At 44.8% G+C, this 24,769-nt stretch overlaps 1 protein-coding gene across 3 annotated transcripts in view; it reads right to left on the bottom strand.

The window, feature by feature from the left end:
• Positions 1–24,769, bottom strand: part of sh3pxd2aa (SH3 and PX domains 2Aa) — a 610,480-nt gene that overhangs the window by 118,247 nt on the left and 467,464 nt on the right. For all 3 annotated transcript variants that reach the window (XM_080206018.1, XM_080206019.1, XM_080206020.1), the window contains one exon: positions 794–911. In XM_080206018.1, the coding sequence (XP_080062144.1) occupies positions 794–911 (118 nt within the window). The remainder of the gene's footprint in view (positions 1–793; positions 912–24,769) is intronic.

Raw genomic sequence — 24,769 nt, 5'->3', positions numbered from 1 at the left:
TACAGTCAGTGCTCTGCCTATTGCAAACAGACAAAAAGTCCGTTTGATGTAGTCTGCTAGTCGCTGGGACATATGACTTGCTTATCCTGAGTTTGTACAGGCACTAAAATTCATACATCATATCACTTTTTTGTCTGGTAGGCAGGGCGTTTTGTTGGCTTGACAGCGGCATCCTGTTAGTGGAAATTACTATTCGTCTTGATACTGCATTGTATAAGTGTGAAATGATTTCCTTCAAAATGTTGAGACACCTTACCCTTTCAGGGTAATTTGAGGTGGACTGGGCACTTGTCACATTCAAAAGTGGTGGACCTTTCTGATAGGTGTTGCCGTTATTTCGCAGGCTACTTTGATGCATCCTATTTCAGAGTCAAGCTCACATGATGAATAAATGTTTAAAATAGGCAGCTATTTGGCTTTTGAAACCAAGGAGTACGTGCAGCAGGTTGTAAAGTGAAAGGTCATTGACGAGCTGTGATGATATTGAATGGCAGAGCAGGCCTGAGGGCTCACATGTTCAACTCCTATTTCTTAATTGTTGACGATCACAAACCATTTGCTGCACAACAATAAAACTACAGGCCAAAGCTTTGGGATCTCCTGCACTTACAAAAAGCATTTTCAAGTTGTACTTTCTTTCCTTTTTTTAGTCTCTGTATAATACTTTAACCAATAAGTCAACTTTAATGTTGCTGCAATATTTTGACTGCACCCAAGCATAATGAATAGATATAGATATTCACAGCACAATATGAAGAATATTAATTATGCAATGTACCTGTAAAAAGCTCACCTGATAAACCACCAGCCTTCCAAGTTCCTCTGTATAACCTCCACAATGACACCTTTTTCAAAGCCAATCTCATCTTTGCTCTGGTTAACATATGGCTGCACAGTGATGTATTTCTCTTCTATTACAAAAATTTAAAAAAGCAACGTTAGTACAAGACATTTTTATACTATTTCTCAAAGGCATAATTAAGAAGAGTTGAGAGTGAAATATAAGAAACAATTTCTCTGGTGCAGACAAGTTGTTGGAATCAGAAACGATTAATACTGTTGTACGGACAGTGCCTGTCTCGTATAGCAGAAGTGAATCACCTAACTTGAGTGACCAATGGGAATTGAGAGTGCGGTGAAGTCCTCTCTCAGGCTGAATCATCTCGCAGCCATGTGATTTACATCATAAAAACTGAAGGACTGCTCCAGGGCAGCCTAGAGCTTCAATCCAGCTAAGTTTCATAGAACATAGAACATTACAGCGCAGAACAGGCCCTTCGGCCCACGATGTTGCGCCGACCAATTAAAAAGCAATGACTCTCTAACCTAAACCAATCCCTTTCTACCCATAAACCTATCCACGGATCTCTTAAACGCCCCCAAACTAGGCGCATTTACAACTGCAGCAGGCAGGGCATTCCAATCCCTCACCACCCTCTGGGTAAAGAACCTACCCCTGACATCCGTCCTATAACTACCACCCCTTAATTTAAAGCTACGCCCCCTCGTGCTAGCTTTCTCCATCCGAGGAAAAAGGCTATCACTGTCCACCCTATCTAAACCTCTAATCATCTTATATGTTTCAATAAGGTCCCCTCTTAGCCGCCTTCTTTCTAACAAAAACAACCTCAAATCCCTCAGTCTCTCCTCATAGGACCTCCCCTCCATACCAGGCAACATCCTGGTAAACCTCCTCTGCACCCTCTCCAAGGCCTCCACATCCTTCCTATAATGTGGGGACCAGAACTGCACACAATATTCCAAGTGCGGCCGCACCAGAGTTTTGTACAGTTGCAACATGACGCTGAGGCTCCTAAATTCAATCCCCCTACCAATAAACGCCAAGACACCGTATGCCTTCCTAACAACCTTATCTACTTGATTCCCAACTTTCAGGGATCTATGTACACATACACCTAGATTCCTCTGTTCATCCACACTATTCAGAGTCCTACCGTTAGCCCTATACTCGACACATCTGTTATTCCTGCCAAAGTGAATTACCTCACACTTTTCCGCATTAAACTCCATCCGCCACCTCTCGGCCCAGCTCTGCAACTTGTCCAAGTCTCTCTGTAAACTATGACACCCCTCCTCACTATCTACCGCACCTCCAACTTTGGTGTCATCAGCAAATTTACTACCTTTGGCAGCTTGTTCCAGTCACTCACCATGCTGAGTGTGAAAAAAATTGCCCCTCTGGACACTTCTGTATCTCTCCCCTCTTACTGTAAACTATGCCCTCTAGTATGAGATTCCCCTACCTTTGAACAAAGAACAAAGAAAACTACAGCACAAGAACAGGCCCTTCAGCCCTCCAAGCCTGCACTAACCTAACTACTCAACTGAACTAAAACCCCCTACCCTTCCTGGGACCATACCCCTCCATTCCCATCCTATTCATGTATTTCTCAAGACGCCCCTTAAAAGTCACTATTGTATTGCTTCCACTGCCCCTTCCAGCAGTGAGTTCCAGGCACCCACCATCCTCTGTGTAAAAAACTTGCCTTGTACATATCCTTTAAACCTTACCCCTTGAACCTACTGATTCTTCCACACTGGGAAAAAGCCTTTGACTACCCACTCTGTCCATGCCCCTCATAATCTTGTAGACTTCTATCAGGTCATCCCTCAGCCTCTGTCATTTCAGTGAGAACAAACCAAGTTTCTCCAACCTCTCCTCATAGCTAATACTCTCCATACCAGACACCATCCTGGTAAATCTTTTCTGTACCCACTCCAAAGCCTCCACATCCTTCTGGTAATGTGGCCACCAGAATTGAACACTATATTCCAAGTGCGGCCTAACTAAGGTTCTATAAAGCTGCAACATGACTTGCCAATTTTTAAACTCAATACCCCGGCCAATGAAGGCAAGAATGCCGTATGCCTTCTTGACTACCTTCTCCACTTGCGTTGCCACTTTCAATGATCTGTAAACTGTATAGCCAGATCCCTTTGCCTATCAATACTCTTAAGGGTTTTGCCATTTACTGTATATTTGCCATCTGTATTAATCCTTCTAAAATGCATTAGCTCACATTTGTCTGGATTGAACTCCATCTGACAACATCAGGTTTAAGTCCAACCAATTTATTTGATAGTAAACTCACAAGCTTTCGAGGTGAATGGAGAGTTCTGGCCTCAGACAGAACATATAAAGAACAGACAGTTTACAGATTACTGATTAGAATGCGAATCTTTACACCTAACCTGCTGTTCAAGTCCTAAAGTGGCCAACAATGTGAGTGGAAGGAGCATTAAGAGATGTGTATTGTCTCCAGACAGTACAGTAAGTGAGGTTTTGCAAACCCAGGCAAGTCGCGGGGATTACAGATAGTGCGACATGAACCCAAGATCCCTGTTGAGACCATCCTCATATGTGTGGAACTTGGCTATCAGTCTCTGCTCAGCGACTGTACGCTGTCGTGTGTCGTGAAGGCCGCCTTAAACCTGGTGTTGTCAGACTTTTTACTGTGTTTATCCCAGTCCAACGCTGACATATCCACATCATTGAAATTCCACCTGCCATCTCTCCACCCAAGTCTCCAATCGATCTATGTCCTGCTATGTCCTCTGATGGTCCTTATCGCTATCTGCAATTCCACCAACCTTTGTGTCATCCGCAAACTTACTAATCAAACCAGTTACATTTTCATAAGAACATAAGAAATAGGAGCAGGAGTAGGCCATCTAGCCCTTCGAGCCTGCCCCGCCATTCAATAAGATCATGGCTGATCTGTCGTGGCTCAGTTCCACATTCCCGCCCTCTCCCCATAACCCTTAATCCCCTCACTTATCAAAAACCCATCAACCCGCGTCTTAAAAATATTTAGCGAGGCAGCCTCCACCACTTCAACGGGCAGAGAATTCCAGAGATTCACCACGCTTTGAGTGAAGAAGTTCCTCCTCAACTCCGTTCTAAACCGCCCCCCCCTTTATCTTGAGGCTGTGCCCCCTAGTCTTACTGTCTTTTCTGAGCGGGAAGAGTCTCTCCACCTCTATCCTATCCATCCCATTCATCATCTTATATGTCTCAATGAGATTCAAATCATTTATATATATTACAAACAGGAAAAAGCCCAGCACTGATCCCTAAGGAATGCCACTTGTCACAGCCCACCATTCAGAAACACAACCTTCTACTGCAGCCCTCTGTCTTCAATGGCCGAACCAGTTCTGTATCCATCTTGCTAGCTCACCTCCGATCCCGTGCGACTTCACCTTCTCTACCAGTCTGCCATATTGGACCTTGTCAAAAGTCTAACTGAAGCCAATATAGACAACATTCACTACCCTACCCTCATCAATCAACATCCACTGCCCTACCTTCACCTTTTGGGAAAATATGTTGACTATCTACCTCACCTATGCCCTTCATTATTTTATAGACCTCTATAAAATCTCCTTTTTATATATTGTCTGTTTTTATATTACTTGCTAGTTTACTGTTATAGTTATTTTCACCCTCTTTATTGCTTTGGTCATCTCTTATTAGTTTTTTAAAAATTCTCAACTCTGGTTTACTATCAATCATTGCCACATTGAATGTTGTTTTTCTTTCAGTCTAACGCTATCCTTAACTTCCTTGGTTAACCACGGTTGGTTTATCCCCTTCCTAGCACAGGATTCTTTGTCACTAGGATATATCTTTCTGGTGAGTCATGAACTATTTTCATAAAAATTGCATTGCTGATCAATCATCATTTCTGCTGAACTCCTTTATAAGGCAGAGGTAAACAGTTTCTTCTTGGACAAGGGAATCAAAGTTCATTCGGGCAGATTGGGAATATGGCATTCAACACAAATAGATCAGCCCTGATATCATAGAATGGTGGCGCAGACCTAACAGTCAAATGAATTATTTCCAATAGAAGTGTCAGAGGAGCATTCAGGAAGAAGTTGGTATGGTCACCTCGACTGTACAGTAGGTAAGAGCTGGTCTCAGAAAGCAGTTAAGCCTGCAAGACAACATGAGTGTCTCCCTCCCTCCTCCTCTAACTGTAAAAAAGGCACTATGAGGGGTATGAGGACACAGATTTAAGGTGCGGGGAGGAAAGTACAGAAGTGATGTTAGGGGTAAGTTTTTCACTCAGAGGGTGGTGAGTGAATGGAATCGGCTGCCGTCAGTGATGGTGGAGGCGAACTCGCTGGGGTCTTTTAAAAGACTTCTGGGTGAGTATATGGGGTTTAATGGGATTGGGGGTTATAGATAGGTCTATAGATTGGTAGGTGTTGATGTGTTCGGCGCAACTCGTGGGCCGAAGGGCCTGTTTGTGCTGTAGTGTTCTATATTCTATAAGAAAGATAAAAGAAAGGTGTGGTCTTGCCCTGCTGTAGTAGTAGAGGACACAAGGGAAAGACCTGATTGGTAAGTAGAAAGGTCAAGTAAGTATTTAATCAGTTTATCATTTGTAGCCTCAGAGGTAATTTCTGTGGTTTATAGTTTGTAAAGGTTACATTCAGAAGTAATGAGTAGGAAAAAAAGAGTCCTAGAGATATTGGTTAAAACATCTTTCAAAAGTTTAATTTAAAGGCGTAAGACATGACAGAACTCCAAGCCAAGGTCTGTTCTTCATGCTCCATGTTGGAAGCCAGGAGAGTTTCCAGTGTCCAGGGCCAGAGGTGTCTCTAGCTACAGCTCCAGCAAGTTGGAGTTTTAGAGCTGGAGTGGCGGCTGGAGTCACTGTGGAGCATCCACGAATCAGAGGGTATTGTGGATAGCATGTCTCGAGAGGTGGTCACACCTTAGGCTCAAACTCCGCAGGCAGGAAGGGAATGGGTAACCACCAGACACAGCAAGAGAGATAAGCAGGTAATGCAGGAATCACATGTGGCCATTCCCCTGCAAAACAGATATACCGCTTTGGATACTGTTGAGGGGAATGACCAAACTCATTGCATCACGGTTGGTTCTGCTACAGAGGGGAGGAGTAAGAAGTATGCCAGTGCAATAGTCCTAGGAGATTAAATTGTAAGGGAAATAGACAGGTGTTTCAGTGGCCTCAAACGAGACTCCAGGATGATATGTTGCCTTCCTGGTTTCTAGGGTCAAGGATGTCTCGGAGCAGGTGCAAGACATTCTGAAGGGGGAGGGCGAACAGCCAGTGATTGTAATACATGTTGGTACAATCGACATTCTTTGAAAATGTGACTGAACACATTGACGAAGGAAGAGCGGTGGATGTGGTTTTCATAGGCTTCAGCAAGGTGTTTGATAAGGTCCCCCATGCAAGACTTCTTGAGAAGGTGAGAGTGCATGGGATCCAAGGGGCTTTGGCCTTGTGGATCCAGAACTGGCTTGCCTGCAGAAGGCAGAGAGTGGTTGTGGATGGGTCTTTTTCTGCATGGAGGTTGGTCACCAGTGGAGTGCCCCAGGGATCTGTTCTAGGACCCTTGCTGTTTGTCATTTTCATAAATGACCTGGATGAGGAAGTGGAGGGATGGGTTGGTAAGTTTGCCCATGACACGAAGGTTGGTGGTGTTGTGGATAGTCTGGAGGGATGTCAGAAGTTGCAGCGTGACATAGATAGGATGCAAGACTGGGCGGAGAAATGGCAGATAGACTTCAACGCGGAAAAATGTGTAGTGGTCCATTTTGGCAGGACCAATGGGACGAAGGAGTACAATATCAAGGGTAGGACTCTTAGCAGTGTTGAGGAGCAGAAGGACCTTGGGGTCTGGGTCCATAGGACTCTTAAATCGACCTCACAGGTGGAGGATGTGGTCATGAAGGCGTATGGTGTACTGGCCTTCATTAATCGAGGGATTGAGTTTAGGAGTCAGGAGGTAATGCTACAACTTTATAAGACCCAAGTCAGACCTCACTTGGAGTACTGTGCGCAGTTCTGGTCGCCTCACTACAAGAAGGATGTGGAAGCTATTGAGAAGGTGCAGAGGAGATTTACAAAGATGTTGCCTGGATTGGGAGGCATGCCTTATGAGGACAGGTTGAGGGAGCTTGGTCTCTTCTCCCTGGAGAGATGAAGGTTGAGAGGCGACCTGATAGAGGTTTATAAGATGTTGAGAGGAATAGATAGGGTGGATTCTCGGAGGCTATTTCCCACGGCTGAAATGGTTGCTACGAGAGGACACAGGTTTAAGGTGCTGGGGAGCAAGTACAGAGGAGATGTCAGGGGTAAGTTTTTGACTCAGAGGGTGGTGAGTGAGTGGAATTGGCTGCCGTTGTGGAGGTGGAGGCGAACTCGCTGGGGTCTTTTAAGAGACTTCTGGATGAGTACATGGGATTTAACGGGATTGAAAGTTATAGATAGGCCTGGTAAGTATGGATATGATCGGCGCAACTTGTGGGTCGAAGGGCCTGTTTGTGCTGTAGCGTTGTGTGTTCTATGTTCTATAAAAAAAGGGATGAGGCCCTAAAAGCAGAATATAGGGAGCTAGGAAGCAAAATGAAAAGTTGGACCTCGAGGTATTGATCTCAGGATTACTACCTGTGGCACGTGCTGGTCAGGGTGGAAACAGTTAGTTACATAGGATAAATATGTCCTGTACAAACTGGATGGGTTACACGTCGGCAGAACTAGGAGTCAGCAGAGGATCTTTTCCAAGGAATTAACAAGAGGAATCGACAGTAAAGAGAATAAGGAAAATGATGGGCAAAAAAATCAAGGGCCAGAGTCAGATAAAGACTGAGTAAAAAATAGTAGGAAAGGGAAAAGAAATGTTAAAAGTGCCCATTTAAGGTATTGTACCTGAATGCTCTGAGCATTCGAAACAAAATGGATGAATTAGATGCACAGATAGATGTAAAGGGTATGATAATAGGTGGCATTAGGGAGATGTGGCTCCAAGGTGAGCAAGGATGGGAACTAAATAAGAACATAAGAACATATGAAATAGGAGCAGGTGTAGGCCATCTAGTCCTTCGAGCCCGCCCTGCCATTCAATAAGATCATGGCTGATCTGAAGTGGATCAGTTCCACATTCCCGTTTTCTCCCCATAACCCTTAATTCCCTCGTCTATCAGAAAACCATCTACCCGTGACTTAAATATATTTAGCGAGGCAGCCTCCACCACTTCAACAGGCAGAGAATTCCAGAGACTCACCACCCTTTGAGTGTAGAAGTTCCTCCTCAACTCGGATCTAAACTTCCCCTCCCCTTATTTTGAGGCTGTGCCCTCTAGTTCTGCTATCCTTTCTAAGCGGGAAGAATCTCTCTACCTCTACCCTATCTAGCCCCTTCATTATCTTGTAAGTTTCTATAAGCTCCCACCTCAGCCTTCCAAACTCTAACGAGTACAGACCCAGTCTATTCAATCTCTCTTCATAGGCTAATCCCCTCATCTCTGGTATCAGCCTAGTGAACCTCCTCTGCACTCCCTCCAAGGCCAGTATATCCTTGCGCAAGTGCGGTGACCAAAACTGAACACAGTACTCCAGCTGCAGCCTCACCAGTGCCCTGTACAGTTGCAGCAAGACCTCCCTGCTTTTATATTCTATCCCCCTCACTATAAAGGCCAACATCCCATTCGCCTTCTTGATCACCTGCTGCACCTGCAGACTGGGTTTTTGCGATTCGTGCACAAGGACCCCCAGGTCCCTCTGCACCGTAGCATGCTGCAGCCTTTTGCCCTTTAAATAATAATCCCTCCTTGTATTATTTCTACCAAAGTGGATAACCACTTTAGGTGTTATCCACTTTGGTTAGCCACTTAGCCACAACTAAATATTGAGGGCTATTCAGTGGTTAGGAAGGACAGACAGGGAAAGGTGGCAACATAGAAACTAGAAGGAAGAGTAGGCCTTCAAACCTGCTCCACATTCATTTTGATCATGGCTGATCATCGAATTCAATATCGTGATCCCTCCTTCCCTCCAATTCTTGATCCCATTCACCTGAACAGTTATATTTAATTTCTTCTTGAAATCAGACAACATTTTGGCCTCACATTCCCCACATTCAATGCCCTCTGGGTGAAGAAATTTCTCCTCACCTCAGTTCTAAAAGGTTTACCCCTTATCCTCAAACCCTAATTCTGGACTTCCCCACTATTGGAAACATGTTTTTTTAATAGAATCCCTACAATACAGAAGGACACCATTTGGCCCATCGACCACCGACCACAATCCCACCCAGGCTCCATCCCCACAACCCCATGCATTCACCCTGCTAATCCTCCTGATACTCGGGTCAATTTAGCACGGCCAATCCACCTAACCTGCACATCTTTGGACTGTGGGGGGAAACCGGAGCACCCGGAGGAAACCCATGCAGACATGGGGAGAACGTGGGAACTCCACACAGACAGTGACCCAAGGCCGGAATTGAACCTGGGACCCTGGCGCTGTGAGGCAGCAGGGCAAACCACTGTGCCGCTCATTCTTTCTGAATCTACCCTGTCTAACACTGTTAGAATTTTATAAATTTCTATAAGATCCCTCTCATTCTTCTAAACTCCAATGAATGTAATCCTAATATGACTTAGTCGCTCCTCACATGACAGACCTGCCATCCCAGGAATCAGCCTGGTAAACATTTGCTGCACTCCCTCTATAGCAAGGGCATCCTTCCTCAACTAAGGACACCAAAACTGCACACAATACTCCAAGTGTGGTCTCACAAATGCCCCACACAACTACAGCAAAACATCCCTATTCCCATACTCAAATCCTCTGGCTATGAAGGCCAACACACCATTTGCCTTCTTCACTGCTGCTGTACCTGCACGCTTACTTTCAGCGACTGATGCACGAGGATTCCAAGGTCTCGTTGAGTATCCACCTCACTCAATTTACACCCATTCAAGTAATAATCTGTCTTCCTATTATTGCTACCAAAGTGGATAACCTCACATTTATCCACATTATACTGCATCTGCTAGGCATATGCCCACACACTCAGCTGTCGATATCACGCTGAAACATCTCTGCAATCTCCTCTCAGCTCAGCCTCCTACTCAATAATGGCTTGAGACAATTCACACCTCTTTAACCTGTGATTATCCCTCTCTCCACGCACACTGTTTGTACCTGTGTAGACCTGATTGCCTGTAAAGGCTCACATTCCAATCATTCTTCACATTCCAATCTGTGATGATCTTGCAATTATGTCTTTGCCTATATATGCTGTGTTTGTGAACATACACACCTGATGAAGGAGGAGCAATTCCAAAGCTTGTGATTCCAAATAAACCTGTTGGACTGGTATGATGAGACTTACTACTGATTTCCCTTTGTAAGCCATGGTTTGGCCAGAATTCCCACCACTCTTATGCCAAACAGGAATACACAATTTCTGGATTTTACCTATTCATTCTTTAAATGCTTGCCATTACATGTCCACTGTCTTTCCTTTCAGTAATGTTTCCCAGTCCATCATGGAAAATTCATACCTCATACCATCATTGTTTCCTTTATTGAGATTCAGGACCCTGGTCTCAGAATCAACTACATCATTATCCACCTTGACAAAGAATTCTACCATATGATGGTCACTAGTGTCCAAGGGTTCTCTCACAACTAGATTGCCAACTGATCCTTTCTCATTGCACAACATCAATCCAAGATGGCCTCCTCCCTTGTTGATTCAAGACCCGTGGATAACCAGGGAAATTGAGGACCTGATCAAATAGAAAAGAGAGGCGTTAGGTCCAGGCAACCGAAAACAGACGGAGCGCTGGAGGAACACAGAGAGAGTAGGAAAGAACTCAAACGGGGAGTTAGAAGGGCAAAACGAGGTCACAAAATGTTCTTGGCAGACAGGATTAAGGGGAATCCTAAGGCATTTTATTCATACATTAGGAACAAAGAGTTGTCAGAGAAAAAAAATCGGACCTCTCAGGGACAAAGGAGATGAATTATGCTTAGAACCCAAGGGAATAGGGGAGATCCTAAATGAATACTTTGCATCAGTATTCACAAAAGAGAGGGACGTGTTGAGTGGGAGTGTCTCAGGGGGAGGTGTTGACCCGTTAGAGAGAATCTCCATTACAAGGGAGGAAGTGTTAGGTTTTTTAGGAACATTAAAACTGACAAATCCCCAGGCCCTGATAACATCTATCCTAGACTGCTCAGGGAGACAAGAGATGAAATTGCTGGGCCTCTGACGGAAATCTTTGTCTCTTCATTTGGCACAAGTGAGGTCCCAGAAGATTGGAGGATAGCGAATGTAGTACCTTTATTTAAGAAAGGTAGCAGGGATAACCCAGATAATTATAGGCTGGTGAGCTTGACGTCCGTGGTAGGGAAGCTGTTGGAGAGAATTCTACCAAAATGCATCACTTCGCATTTATCTGGATTAAATTCCATCTGCCATTTCTCCACCCAATTTTCCAGCCTATCTATATCCTGCTGTATTCTCTGATAATGTTCATCGCTATCCGCAAGTCCAGCCATCTTTGTGTCATCTGCAAACTTGCTGATCACACCAGTTACTCCCGCTTCCAAATCATTTATATATATCACAAATAGCAGAGGTCCCAGTACAGAGCCCTGCGGAACACCCTGGTAACAGACCTCCAGCCAGAAAAAAACCCTTCGACTGCTACCCTCTGTCTCCTGTGGCCAAGCCAGTTCTCTGATAGGATGTATGCACATTTAGAACGGAACAATCTCATTAGTGACAGACAGCATGGTTTTGTAAGAGGGAGGTCGTGCCTCACAAATTTGGTGGAGTTTTTTGAGGAGGTGACAAAAACGGTTGACGAAGGAAGGGCCGTGGATGTCGTCTATATGGATTTCAGTAAGGTGTTTGACAAAGTCCCTCATGGCAGGTTGGTGAAAAAGGTTAAGGCTCATGGGATACAAGGAGAGGTGGCTAGATGGGTAGAGAACTGGCTTGGCCACAGGAGACAGAGGGTAGCAGTCGAAGGGTTTTTTTCTGGCTGGAGGTCTGTTACCAGGGTGTTCCGCAGGGCTCTGTACTGGGACCTCTGCTATTTGTGATATATATAAATGATTTGGAAGAAGGTGTAACTGGTGTAATCAGCAAGTTTGCGGATGACACAAAGATGGCTGGACTGCTGATAGCGATGAACATTGTCAGAGAATACAGCAGGATATAGCTAGGCTGGAAAATTGGGCGGAGAAATGGCAGATATCCAGATAAATGCGAAGTGATGCATTTTGGTAGAACTAATGTAGGGGGGAGTTATACAATAAATGGCAGAACCATCAAAAGTATAGAAACACAGAGGGACCTGGGTGTGCAAGTCAACAAATCCTTGAAGGCGGCAGCACAGGTGGAGAAGGTGGTGACGAAGGCATATGGCATGCTTGCCTTTATAGGACGGGGTATAGAGTATAAAACTGGAGTCTGATGTTGCAGCTGTATAGAATGTTGGTTAGGCCACATTTGGAGTACTGCATCCAGTTCTGGTCGCCACACTACCAGAAGGACGTGGAGGCTTTGGAGAGAGTGCAGAGGAGGTTTACCAGGATGTTGCCTGGTATGGAGGGTCTTAGCTATGAGGAGAGATTGGGTAAACTGGGATTGTTCTCCCTGGAAAGACGGAGAATGAGGGGAGACCTAATAGAGGTGTATAAAATTATGAAGGATTTAGATAGGGTGAACAGTGGGAAGCTTTTTCCGAGGTTGGAGGTGACGAGGGGTCACAGGCTCAAGATGAGGGGGGCGAGGTTTAACTCAGATATCAGAGGGACGTTTTTTACACAGAGGGTGGTGGGGCCTGGAATGCGCTGCCAAGTAGGGTGGTGGAGGCGGACACATTGGGATCGTTTAAGACTGACTGGATAGTCGCATGAGCAGACTGGGAACGGAGGGATACAAACGAATGGTCTAGTTGGACCAAAGGGCAGTACAGACTTGGAGGGCTGAAGGGTCTGTTTCCTGTGCTGTACTGTTCTTTGTTCTTTGTAGTCCTGAACATTTTGCTCCAGAAAACCATCCCGTATACACTCCAGAAATTCCTCCTCTATTGAACTGTGACTAATTTGACTCTCCCAATGTATATGCAGATTAAAGTCACCCATAATCACAGAGGATGTTCTTTTAACACATGGATCTCTGACTTCCTGTCTAATGCTTTCCCCAATATTACCACTACAGTTTGATGGACTGTATACCACCCCCACCAATGGCTTTTTCCCCTTGTTGTTTCTTAACTCGACCCATACAGATTCCACATCATCTATGCTAATATTTTTCCTCAATATCGTATGAACATCATCCTTGGTCAACAATGCAACTCCACCATTTGAGGATTTGAGTATAGGGATAGCGATAGGCGTTATAGTTTGAGGATAAGGGGTAAACCTTTTAGAACTGAGGTGAGGAGAAATTTCTTCACCCAGAGAGTGGTGAATGCGTGGAATTCACCGCCACAGAATGTAGTTGAGGCCAAAGCATTAACAAGGCAAAGAGTTGATAGCACAAATCACTGTGAATGAGTATGATTTGGTGGCCATGGTTGCAGGATGGTCACGACTGGGACTTAAATATCCAGGGGTATCAAACTGTTTAGAGGGACCAACAGGAAAGTATGGGAGCTGCTCTAGTACTGATATTTAAGGATGACATCAAGATGGTAGTGAGAGATGATGTAGGTTTTTTGGGAAAAAGGTTGAATCTATTTGGGTGGAAATTAGAAGTAGTAAGAGAAAAAGTAACTAATAGGCATAGTCTATAGGCCACCAAATAATGATATAATGGTGGGTTGAGAAATAAACAAAAAAATACCAATACATGTAAAAATGGTACAGCAACTATCATGGGGGATTTTAATCTACATCTCAATTGGTCAAACCAGGTTGGTCAAGGCAGTCTTGAGGAGGAGTTCATAGAATGTTTCCACGATAGCTTCCTTGAACAATATATAATGGAATCGACAAGGGAGCAAGTTATCCTAGATCTGGTCCTGTGTAACGAGACAGGAATAATTAACGATCTTACAGTTAGGGATCCTCGGAAGAAGCGATCACAGTATGGTTGAATTTAAAATACAGGTGGAGCGTGAGAAGCTAAAATCCAATACCAGTGCCTTGTGCTTAAACAAAGGAGACTACAAAGGGATGAGGGAGGAGTTGGCTAAGATAGACTGGGAAAAAAAACTTTATGGTGGGACAATTGAGCAACAGTGGAGACTTTCAAAGCTATCTTTCACAGTGCTCAGCAAAAGTATATACCAGTGATGAGGAATGACTGTAGAAAAAGAGATAATCAGTCATGGATATCTAAGGAAATAAAGGAAATCAAATTGAAAGAAAATGCATACAAAGTGGCAAAGATTGGTGGGAACCTAGAGGATTGGAAAATCTTTAAAGGTCAGCAGAAAGCCACGAAGAAAACGATAAAGGTAAGATGGATTATGAGAGTAAACTAGCTCAGAATATAAAAACTGAGCAAAAGTTACTACAAATATATGAAAAAGAGTGGCTAAAGTAAACATTGGTCCTTTAGAGGATGAGAAAGAGGACGTTATAACTGGAAATGAGACAATGACTGAGACATTGAACATGTCTTCACTATCACGAAAGAGGTAATGTTGGGCAAGTTAATGGGGCTAAAGGTAAACAAGTCTCCTGGTCCTGATGGAATGCATCCCAGGGTGCTAAAAGAGATGGTGGGATAAACAGCAAAAGCACGAGTGGTAATTTACCAAAATTCACTGGACTCTGGGGCGGTTCCTGCAGATTGGAGAACAGCAAATGTGACGCCACTGTTTAAAAAAGGAGGTAGACAAATGGCAAATAACTATAGGCCGGTTAGCTTAACTTCTGCAGTAGGGAAAATGCTTGAATCTATCATGAAGGAAGAAATAGTGAGACATCTGGATATAAATTGTCCCATTGGTAAGACGCAGCATGGGTACATGAAGGGAAGGTAATATTTGACTAATTTGGGGGAATTCTTTGAGAACATTACACGTGCAGTGGACAATGGAGAACCTGTGGATGTGGTGTATCTGGACTTCCAGGAGGCATTTGACAAGGTGCTGCAACAAAGACTGTTACATAAGATAAAGGTGCACCGTGTTTCAGGTCATGTATTAGCATGGCTAGAGGATTGGTTAACTAACAGAAAGCAGTGGGGGGTAAATGGGTGTTTTTCTGGTTGGCGATCAGTGACTAGTGGTGTGCCTCAGGGATCAGCATTGGGACCGCAATTGTTTGCAATTTACGTAGATGATTTGGAGTTGGAGACCAAGTGTTATACGTCAAAATTCACAGATGACACTAAGATGGATGGAAGAACGAAGTGTGCAGAGGACACTGAAAGTCTGCAAAGGGATATATTTAGTCGAAATGAGTGGGCAAGGGTCTAGCAGATGGAGTACAATGTTGGTAAATATGAGGTCATCCATTTTGGTAGGAAGAACATCAAAATGGACAATTATTTAAATAGTAAAAAATTACAGCATGCTGCTGTGCAGAGGGACCTGGGTGTCCTTGTGCAGGAATCTCAAGGAGTTGGTTTGCAGATGCAGCAGATAAGTAAGAAGGCAATTGGAACTTTATCCTTCATTGCCAGAGGGATGGAGTTTAAAAAGAGCGAGATTATGTTGCAGCTGTATAAGGTGCTGGTGAGGCCACACCTGGAGTACTGTGTACAGTTTTGGTCTCCTTACTTGAGAAAGGATATACTGGCACTGGAGGGGGTGCAGAGGAGATTCACTAGGTTGATTCCGGAGTTGAGAGGATTGGTTTATGAGGAGAGACAGAATAGACTGGGGCTATAATCATTGGAATCCAGAAGGATGAGGGGAGATCTTATTGAAATATATAAGATTAAGAAGGGAATAGATAAAATAGAATCAGGGAAGTTGTTTCCACTGGCAGGTGAAACTAGATCCAGGCGGCATAGCCTCAAAATAAGGCTACCTCATTGAATGTTTCTAAGGCAGGGATAGCTAAATTTTTGAACAGTAAAGGAATTAAAGGTTATGGTGAGCAGATGAGTAAGTGGAGCTGAGTCCACAAAAAGATCAGCCATGATCTTATTGATGGCCTACTCCTGCTCCTTGTTCATATATTCTTATGTTGAGAGAAAACGTTCAGCGTGTGGAGATCCTTGATTATGCTGGCTGCTTTTCCGAGGGAGTGGGCAATGTAGACAGAGTCAATGGGTGGGAGGTTGGTTTGCATGATGGACTGGGCTACGTTCACAACCCTTTGCTTCTTGCGGTCTTGGTCAGAGCAGGAGCCATACCCCAAGCTGTGATACATCCAGAAGGAATGCTTTCTGTGGCCCATCGGCAAAAATTTTCCTTTAATATACTTAATCCCTTTGGATTCACCTTGATCCTCTCAGCCAAAGCCATCTCATGCCTCCTTTCTGCCTAGAAGGTGGAAGAGAGAATGTCCGGAGTGCGTGGGGTCCTTAATTATGCTGGCTGCTTTGACAAGGCAGCAGGAAGTGTAGACAGAGTCAATGAATGGGAGGCTGGTTTGCATGATGGATTGGGCTACATTCACGACCTTTTGTAGTTCCTTGCGGTTTTGAGCTGAGCAGGAGCCCATACCAAGCTGTGATACGACCAGAAAGAATGCTTTCTATGGTGCATCTGTAAAAGTGGCGAGAGTCATAGCTGACATGCCAAATTTCCTTAGTCTTCTGAGAAAGTAGAGGCATTGGCTTATGAGGAGAGATTAAATAGACTGGGCCTGTACTCGTTGGAGTTTAGAAGACTGAGGAGGGATCTTATAGAGACTTACAAGATAATGAAGGGGCTGGATAGGGTAGAGGTAGAGAGATTCTTTCCGCTTAGAAAGGAAACCAAAACTGGAGGGCACAGCCTCAAAATAACGGGGGTGGGGGGGCAGTTCAGAACAGAGTTGAGGAGGAACTTCTTCACTCAAAGGGTGGTGAATCTCTGGAATTCTCTGCCCATTGAAGTGGTGGAGGCTACCTCGTTGAATATATTTAAGTCACGGGTAGATAGGTTTCTGACAGACAAGGGAATTAAGGTTTCTGGGGAGGGAGCGGGAAAGTGGAACTGATCCACTTCAGATCAGCCATGATCTTATTGAATGGCGGGGCAGGCTCGAAGGGCTAGATGGCCTACTCCTGCTCCTATTTCTTATGTTTTATGACGTGAGCTTCCTTAACTATTGTGTCGGCACAGGGGGAACAGGATAGTTTGTTGGTGATCTGGACACCTAAAAACTTGAGGCTCACAACCCTTTCTACTTCGTCCCATTCATGTAGACAGGGGCATGTTCTCCTTTATGCTTCCTGAAGTCCATGACAATCTCCTTTGTTTTGTTGACATTGAGGAAGAGATTATTGTTGCTGCACCAGTTCACCAGATTCTCTATCTCATTCCCGTATTCTATCTCGTCATTGTTTGAGATGTGACCCACTATGGTGGTATCGTCAGCAAACTTGAAAATCAAAATGGAGGGGAATTTGGCCGCACAGTCTTAGGTGTATAAGGAGTATCGTCGGGGACTGAGCTTTGTGGGCACCAGTGTTGAGGATGATGGTGGAAGAGGTGTTGTTGCCCGTCCTTACTGATTATGGTCTGTGGGTTAGGAAGTTCAGGACCCAGTTGCAGAGGGAGGTACTGAGGCTCAGGCCATGGAGTTTGGAGATGAGCTTCGTGGGAATAATAGTGTTGAAGGCTGAGCTGTAGTCACTCCTCGATGTTCCCATACAGTGGAGCACAGTCTACCGAAAGCAGAACTTGCCTTTGCTATTCTGCAGTTAACTTCTGTATCAATAGTCACTGCTTGGGAGAGGGTGCTGCCAAGATAAGTGAACTGATCCACTGCCTATAGTTTTTGCCCTTTGATTGTGATTTTAGGTTCACAATAGTCGACTGGTTCACTGTATGGGAATGTCCATTGCACGGGGACATCGAAGAATCAACCCAACAACAAAACTGAAGGTCTACAGCGCCGTGGTACTCACTACCCTCCTGTATGCCTGTGAAACGTGGACTGTGTATCGAAGGCATGCAAGACAGCTCAATCATTTCCAGATGACTTGTCTTTGCAGAATATTACACATCAGATAGTAAGACAAAGTACCAGACACTGAAGTTCTCTCTAGAGTAATTCTACCATCAGTCCACACACTGCTGATGAGGGCACAGACCCGGTGGGCAGGTCATGCCATCTGTATGTCAGACGAGCGCATACCCAAGCAGCTCCTTTTTGGAAGAAGCTCACATGGAGGGCAGAAGAAACGTTTCAAAGACACACTCAAGGCTGCCCTGAAGTCGCTTGACATTGACACAACCACCTGGGAAACACTGGCACAAAACTGCCCTACCTGGCGCTGCCTCATCCACAAAGGCTGTCAAGCTTACAAAGCAAAGTGTATTGCTGAAGCACAACTTAAGCGTGAGCTGCGCAAGTCCAGAGCCACCAGTGCAACAACTACAGCGTCTCCACAAGTCTGTCCAATATGTGCCAGAACATTCCGTGCCCGAATTGGCCCTGATCAGTCATCTTCGGACACACTGCAACCAGCCTCAAAATGACCAATCGTGTCGAGGTCCTCATTGATGACGATGGACGAACAACATGCGTTCTGTCAAAGGTGCATGAGAAGTGGGCTGGTGCATGATCTCGGTCTTTTTAATGTTAATGGTGAGTCCAAAGTTGTCACAAGCCGTGGAAAATTTGTCCAAACTGACTTGCATCTCTAGCTCTGAGCCAGTATACAGGGCGCAGTCATCGGCAAAGAGGAAATCTCTCAGAACAGTCTCTCACTTTGGTAATAGCTTGAAGTCTCCTCAGGTTGAAGAGCTTCTCATCCACTCTGTACTTGAGGCTGAATCCAGCAACGCTGTCCTGGAAGGCATCATTCAGCATGTAGTAAACATCATGCTGAACAGTGTGGGTGCGAGCACACAGCCCTGTTTGACGCCATTGGTAACTGGGAATGCCTCAGAGGATTCTCTGCCATCCAGTACTCTGGCCATCATGCCATCATGGAACTGGCGTACCATCTCAATAAATTTGGTGAAGCATCCGAACTTTGACATGATTCTCCACAGGCCTTGTTGGCTTACAGTGTTGAAGGCTTTCGTGAGGTCAACAAACGTTGTGTAGAGCTCACGATTCTGCTCCTGACACTTCTGAAGTTGGCGCACAGCAAAAATCATGTCAATAGTCCTGCGACCTTTGCGGAAGCCACACTGTGACTCTGGAAGCAGGCCCAGCTCCAGATGAGTGACCAGACAATTTAGCAGGACTCTTGCAAAGGTTTTTCCTGTGATGGAGAGCAGTGAGATTCCTTGGTGGTTGTCGCATACTTGCCGATTGCCCTTCCTCTTGTAGAGGTGTATGATGGAAGAATCTTTAAGTTCCTGAAGAATGGATCCTTGCTTCCAAAAGGACTGGAACAACTCAGTTAGCTTCTCGATAAGTACAGGACCAGCAGCTTTATGGATCTCTGTGGGTATGGCATCTGCCCCTGTGGCTTTGCCACTGGATAGCTGGCTGACAGCTTTTGTGACTTTGGCTACTACCGGTGGGTCACCCATGGCACTTTTGATATCAACCTGGGGAATCCTGTCTATTGCCTCATCGTTAATAGATGACGGTCGGTTGAGGATGGCTTCAAAGAGTTCAGCCCATCTCCGCAGGATCTGAGCCTTCTCTGTAATGAGAGTTGTACCATCTGTACTCAGGAGGGGGGAGCTCCCAAGAGATTGAGGTCCACAGAGTGTTCAGGGCTTCATAGAACCGTTTCAAGTCGTTTCTGTCAGCATATCCCTGTATTTCATCTGCTTTGGCGCTCAGCCAGCCATCCTGCATTTTACACAATTTATTCTGGACTATTCTGTGAACACTGGTAAAAGCATTTTTCTTGGCAGCTGATGATGGGTCATTCAGACAGGCCCGATGAAGATGGTGCTTTTCAACAAGTAGAGTCTGTATCTCCTCATCATTCTCAACAAACCAGTCAGGCTGCTTGCGGGTAGAGGGCCCGAGCATCTTCACTGCAGATGTATGGACAGCATCCCTGAAGCGTTCCCAGTCGTCCTCAGCGCTGCCTGCGAGGTGTAGGTCAGCAAGCTTGATTTCTAAATCTTCAGCCAGTGCTGAAGCAATGCTGGGATTCTTTAGCTTGGCCGCATTCATTCTTTGTGGTTGCCTCTTGGGTCTGATGGGGAGCCTCATTTTGGAGACAACGAGCCTATGATCTGTCCAGCAGTCAGCACCACACATGGCCTTGGTTACTCTGACATCCTGCCTATCTTTTCTCCTGACATTGACATAGTCGATAAGATGCCAATGCTTAGAGCGGGGGTGCATCCAGGAGGTCTTGTTATGGGTAGGCAGATGGAAGGTTGTGTTGGTGATGAGGAGGTCGTGGTGATAAATATAGGATGGATGTCAGCGGTAGGTTCTTTACCCAGAGGGTAGTAAGGGCGTGGAATTCCCTGCCTGCAGCAGTTGTGGACTCGCCAACTTTAAGGGCATTCAAATGCTCATTGGATAGGCATATGGATAACATTGGAATAGTTTAGGTTAGAGGGTCATTAGATTGGTTCCACTGGTCGGCGCAACATCGAGGACCGAAGAGCCTGTACTGCACTGTAATGTTCTATGTGTGCTGCACAGGTCTTCATTAAGAGTAGGCCGTTACTGTTACACTTGCCCACTCCATGCCTCCCAGTGACTCCCTGCCAGATTGCAGAGTCACACCCTACTCTTGCATTGAAATCGCCAAGCAAGATCAGCTTGTCGGTACTGCTCATTGACAGTAGGGCGTCTAGTTCTTTGTAGAACTTGTCTTTCATCTCATCCGGGTTGTTCATTGTGGGGGCATAGGCGCTGATCAGGGTGGCTTGACTTCTGTTCTGTAGCGGAAGCTGTAATGTCATACGCCGGTCGTTCACACCCTTGGGTAGACTATCAAGTTTCTGAACAAGGTGACTCCTGCCGGCGAATCCAACTCCAGCATCACGATGCTCATCGCTGCCACGACCGCTCCAGAAAAAAGTGTATCCACCTCCAGTTTCAGTCAACTGACCTACGTTGGCAAGACGAGTTTCGCTCAGGGCTGCAATGTCAATGTTGTATCTTGCAAGCTCTCTGGCAACTAAGGCTGTTCTTCTTTCTGGTCTGTCTGCTGTAGGGTTGTCCAAAAGCGTGGCTCATATCGAAACTTACAGGATACTTGAGGTCTGGATAGAGTGAACATGAAGAGGATGTTTCCACTAGTAGGAAAAACTAGAACCAGAGGGCACAACCTCAGGCTAAAGGGACGATTCTTTAAAACAGAGATGAGGAGGAATTTCTTCAGCCAGAGAGTGGTGAATCTGTGGAACTCTTTGCCACAGAAGGCTGTGGAGGCCAGATCATTGAGTGTCTTTAAGACAGAGGTAGATAGGTTCTTGATTAAAAAGGGATCAGGGATCATAGGGAAAAGGCAGGAGAATGGGGATAAGAAAAATATCAGCCAAGATTGAATGGCGATCAGACTCAATGGGCCGAGTGGCCTAATTCTACTCCTATGTCTTATGGTCTTAAGGTGTCTTTGATTGCATATGACATTCTGGAATTTGACTGTCCTTGACCCAAAGAATTTGTTTTGGAACTTCAGGAAAACACTTTCTCTCTTGGAACTAATTCTGCATCATTCTCACGGGGCACAGTAGCCATCAGGCAACTCAGATTTAACTAAGTCCCCCTCAGTAATATTCACAACACTAGGGACTAAAGAAGGTGGTACTTCTGGAGGTTATTCGGACAGGTCATTTTGAGATTATAACAATTGGTCAGCGTGGAGTTGTCAAACTAGTTCATCTTCAGTTGGAACCCTGTAAGAAATTGGAGCTATTTTTGCTAACACTGGCTGGTACCCATTTCTCAATCTAATACACAATCTCCTTGTTCAAATGAATGTAGCTTTGCCCTCACTTCTCATCTAGCAACATGAGATCGTTGTTGACGCACAGAAGAAATCAAACATAGTTCTTAACCTTATACTTTAAGAGTAGAACTTTGGGAAGGAGCATGAGTAGTATTTCTATAAAATGCCTCAAAGCTATGCACAAGACATGATAATGAACTTGTTTACTTTAAGAAAAACTTGGACAGGTACATGGATGAGAGGGGTGTGCAGGTCAGTGGGACTAGGCAGAAAAATGGTTTGGCACAGACAAGAAGGGCCAGAAGGCCTGTTTCTGTGCTGTAATGTTATGCGGTTCTATGGTTCTAACAGTGCACTCTTGAAGCTTTTAAAGAACTTTCAAGGATTGCACGAATCTTTCAACGAATCCATTGGTTGATGGATGATAAGATGTAGATTTTACTTTGAGATAATCCTCAAACTCTTGTGAAGTGAACTGTAAATGATTATCGCTAACAATTTGTTCAAGTTTACCAATACTTGTGAAGATTTTGTCAAAGTTTCAATGACGTAAGATAAAATAGCAGAATTAAGCCATTCAGCCCATTAAGTCTGTTCTGCCATTCAATCATGGCTGATATGTTTCTCAACCCGATTAGAACACAGAACATTACAGCGCAGAACAGGCCCTTCGGCCCACGATGTTGCGCCGACCAGTTAAAAAAACAATGACCCACTAACCTAAACCAAACCCTTTCCATCCATAAACCTATCCACGGATCGCTTAAACGCCCCCAAACTAGGCGCATTTACAACTGCAGCAGGCAGGGCATTCCAATCCCTCACCACCCTCTGGGTAAAGAACCTACCCCTGACATCCGTCCTATAACTACCACCCCTTAATTTAAAGCTATGCCCCCTCGTGCTAGATTTCTCCATCCGAGGAAAAAGGCTATCACTGTCCACCCTATCTAAACCTCTAATCATCTTATATGTTTCAATAAGGTCCCCTCGTAGCTGCCTTCTTTCTAACGAAAACAACCTCAAATCCCTCAGTCTCTCCTCATAGGACCTCCCCTCCATACCAGGCAACATCCTGGTAAACCTCCTCTGCACCCTCTCCAAAGCCTCCACATCCTTCCTGTAATGTGGGGACCAGAACTGCACACAATACTCCAAGTGCGGCCGCACCAGAGTTTTGTACATTTGCAACATGACGCTGAGGCTCCTAAATTCAATCCCCCTACCAATAAACGCCAAGACACCGTATGCCTTCCTAACAACCCTATCTACTTGATTCCCAACTTTCAGGGATCTATGTACACATACACCTAGATCCCTCTGTTCATCCACACTATTCAGAGTCCTACCGTTAGCCCTATCCTCTACACATCCGTTATTCCTGCCAAAGTGAATTACCTCACACTTTTCCGCATTAAACTCCATCCTCCACCTCTCGGCCCAGCTCTGCAACTTGTCCAAGTCTCCCTGTAGACTAAGACACCCTTCCTCACTATCTACCACACCTCCGACTTTGGTGTCATCAGCAAATTTACTAATCCACCCAACTATACCCTCATCCAGATCATTTATAAAAATTACAAACAGCAGTGGCCCCAAAACAGATCCCTGAGGCACACCACTCGTAACTGAACTCCATGACGAATACTTACCATCAACCACCACCCTCTGTCTCCTATCCGCCAGCCAATTCCTGATCCAATTACCTAGATCACCCTCAATCCCATACATCTGCAATTTCTGCAGAAGCCTTCCATGGTGAACCTTATCAAACGCCTTACTAAAGTCCATATATACCACGTCAACTGCCTTACCCCCATCCACCTCTTTGGTCACTTTCTGGATTCTTTCCCTGTAACCTTTGATCCCCTTACCAATCAAGAACCCATCTATCTGAAATATACTCAATGACTACACGGACTGTAACAAGGCCTTTGACAGGGTACCACATGGTAGGCTGTTGCATAAAGTTAAACCTCACTGGATTCAGGGTGAGGAATCTAAATGGATACAAAATTGGCTTCTATTGTAGAGGGTTGTTGTTCAAACTGGAGGCCTATGACCAGCAGTGTGCCTCAGGGATCAGTGCTGGGCCCACTGTTATTTATCATTTATATTCATGATTTGGATGAGAATATAGGGGGCATGGTTGGTAAGTTTGCAGATGACACCAAGATTGGTGGCATAGTGGACAGTGAAGAAAGGTATCTCCAACTGGAATGGGATTTTGATCAGTTGGGCCCGTGGGCTGACAAATGGCAGATGAATTTTAATTTAGACAAATGCAAAGTAATGCATTTTGGTAGATTGAACCAGGGCAGGACTTACTCAGTTAATGACAGGGCACTGGGGAGAGTTACAGAACAAAGAGATCTAGGGGTACAAGTTCATAGCTCCTTGGAGACACAGGTGGACAGAGTGGTGAAGAAGGCATTCGACATGCTTGGTTTCATTGGTCAGAACACTGAAATCGGGAATTGGAATGTCTTGTTGAAATTGTACAAGACATTGGTAAGGCCACACTTGGAATGCTATGTACAGTTCTGGTCACCCTATATAGTAGAAAGGATGTTATTAAACTAGAAAGAGTACAGAAAAGATTTACTAAGATGCTATCAGGACTTGATGGATTGAGTTATAAGGAGAGGCTGAATAGACTGGGACTTTTTTCTCTACAGCATAGGAGGCTGAGGGGTGATCACTTAGAGATCTATAAAATAATGAGGGGCACAGATCAGCTAGATAGTCAATATCTTTTCCCAAAGGTAGAGGAGTCTAAAACTAGAGGGCATAGGTTTATGGTGAGAGGGGAGACAAAGAAAAGTATCCAGAGGGGCAACTTTTTTCACACAAAGGGAGGTGCGTGTCTGGAACAAGCTGCCAGAGATAGTAGTAGAGGCAGGGACAATTTTGTCTTTTAAAAAGCATTTAGATAGCTACATGGATAAAATGGGTATCGAGAGATATGGGCCAAATGCTGGCAATTGGGATTAGCTTTCGGATTTCTAAAAAAAAA

Source organism: Carcharhinus amblyrhynchos, chromosome 17 (genome assembly GCF_965287045.1).
Source record: "Carcharhinus amblyrhynchos chromosome 17, sCarAmb.v2.hapA, whole genome shotgun sequence".
In the NCBI taxonomy this organism is placed as follows: Eukaryota; Metazoa; Chordata; class Chondrichthyes; order Carcharhiniformes; family Carcharhinidae; genus Carcharhinus; species Carcharhinus amblyrhynchos.
This window is presented reverse-complemented; position numbering and strand designations above follow the sequence as displayed.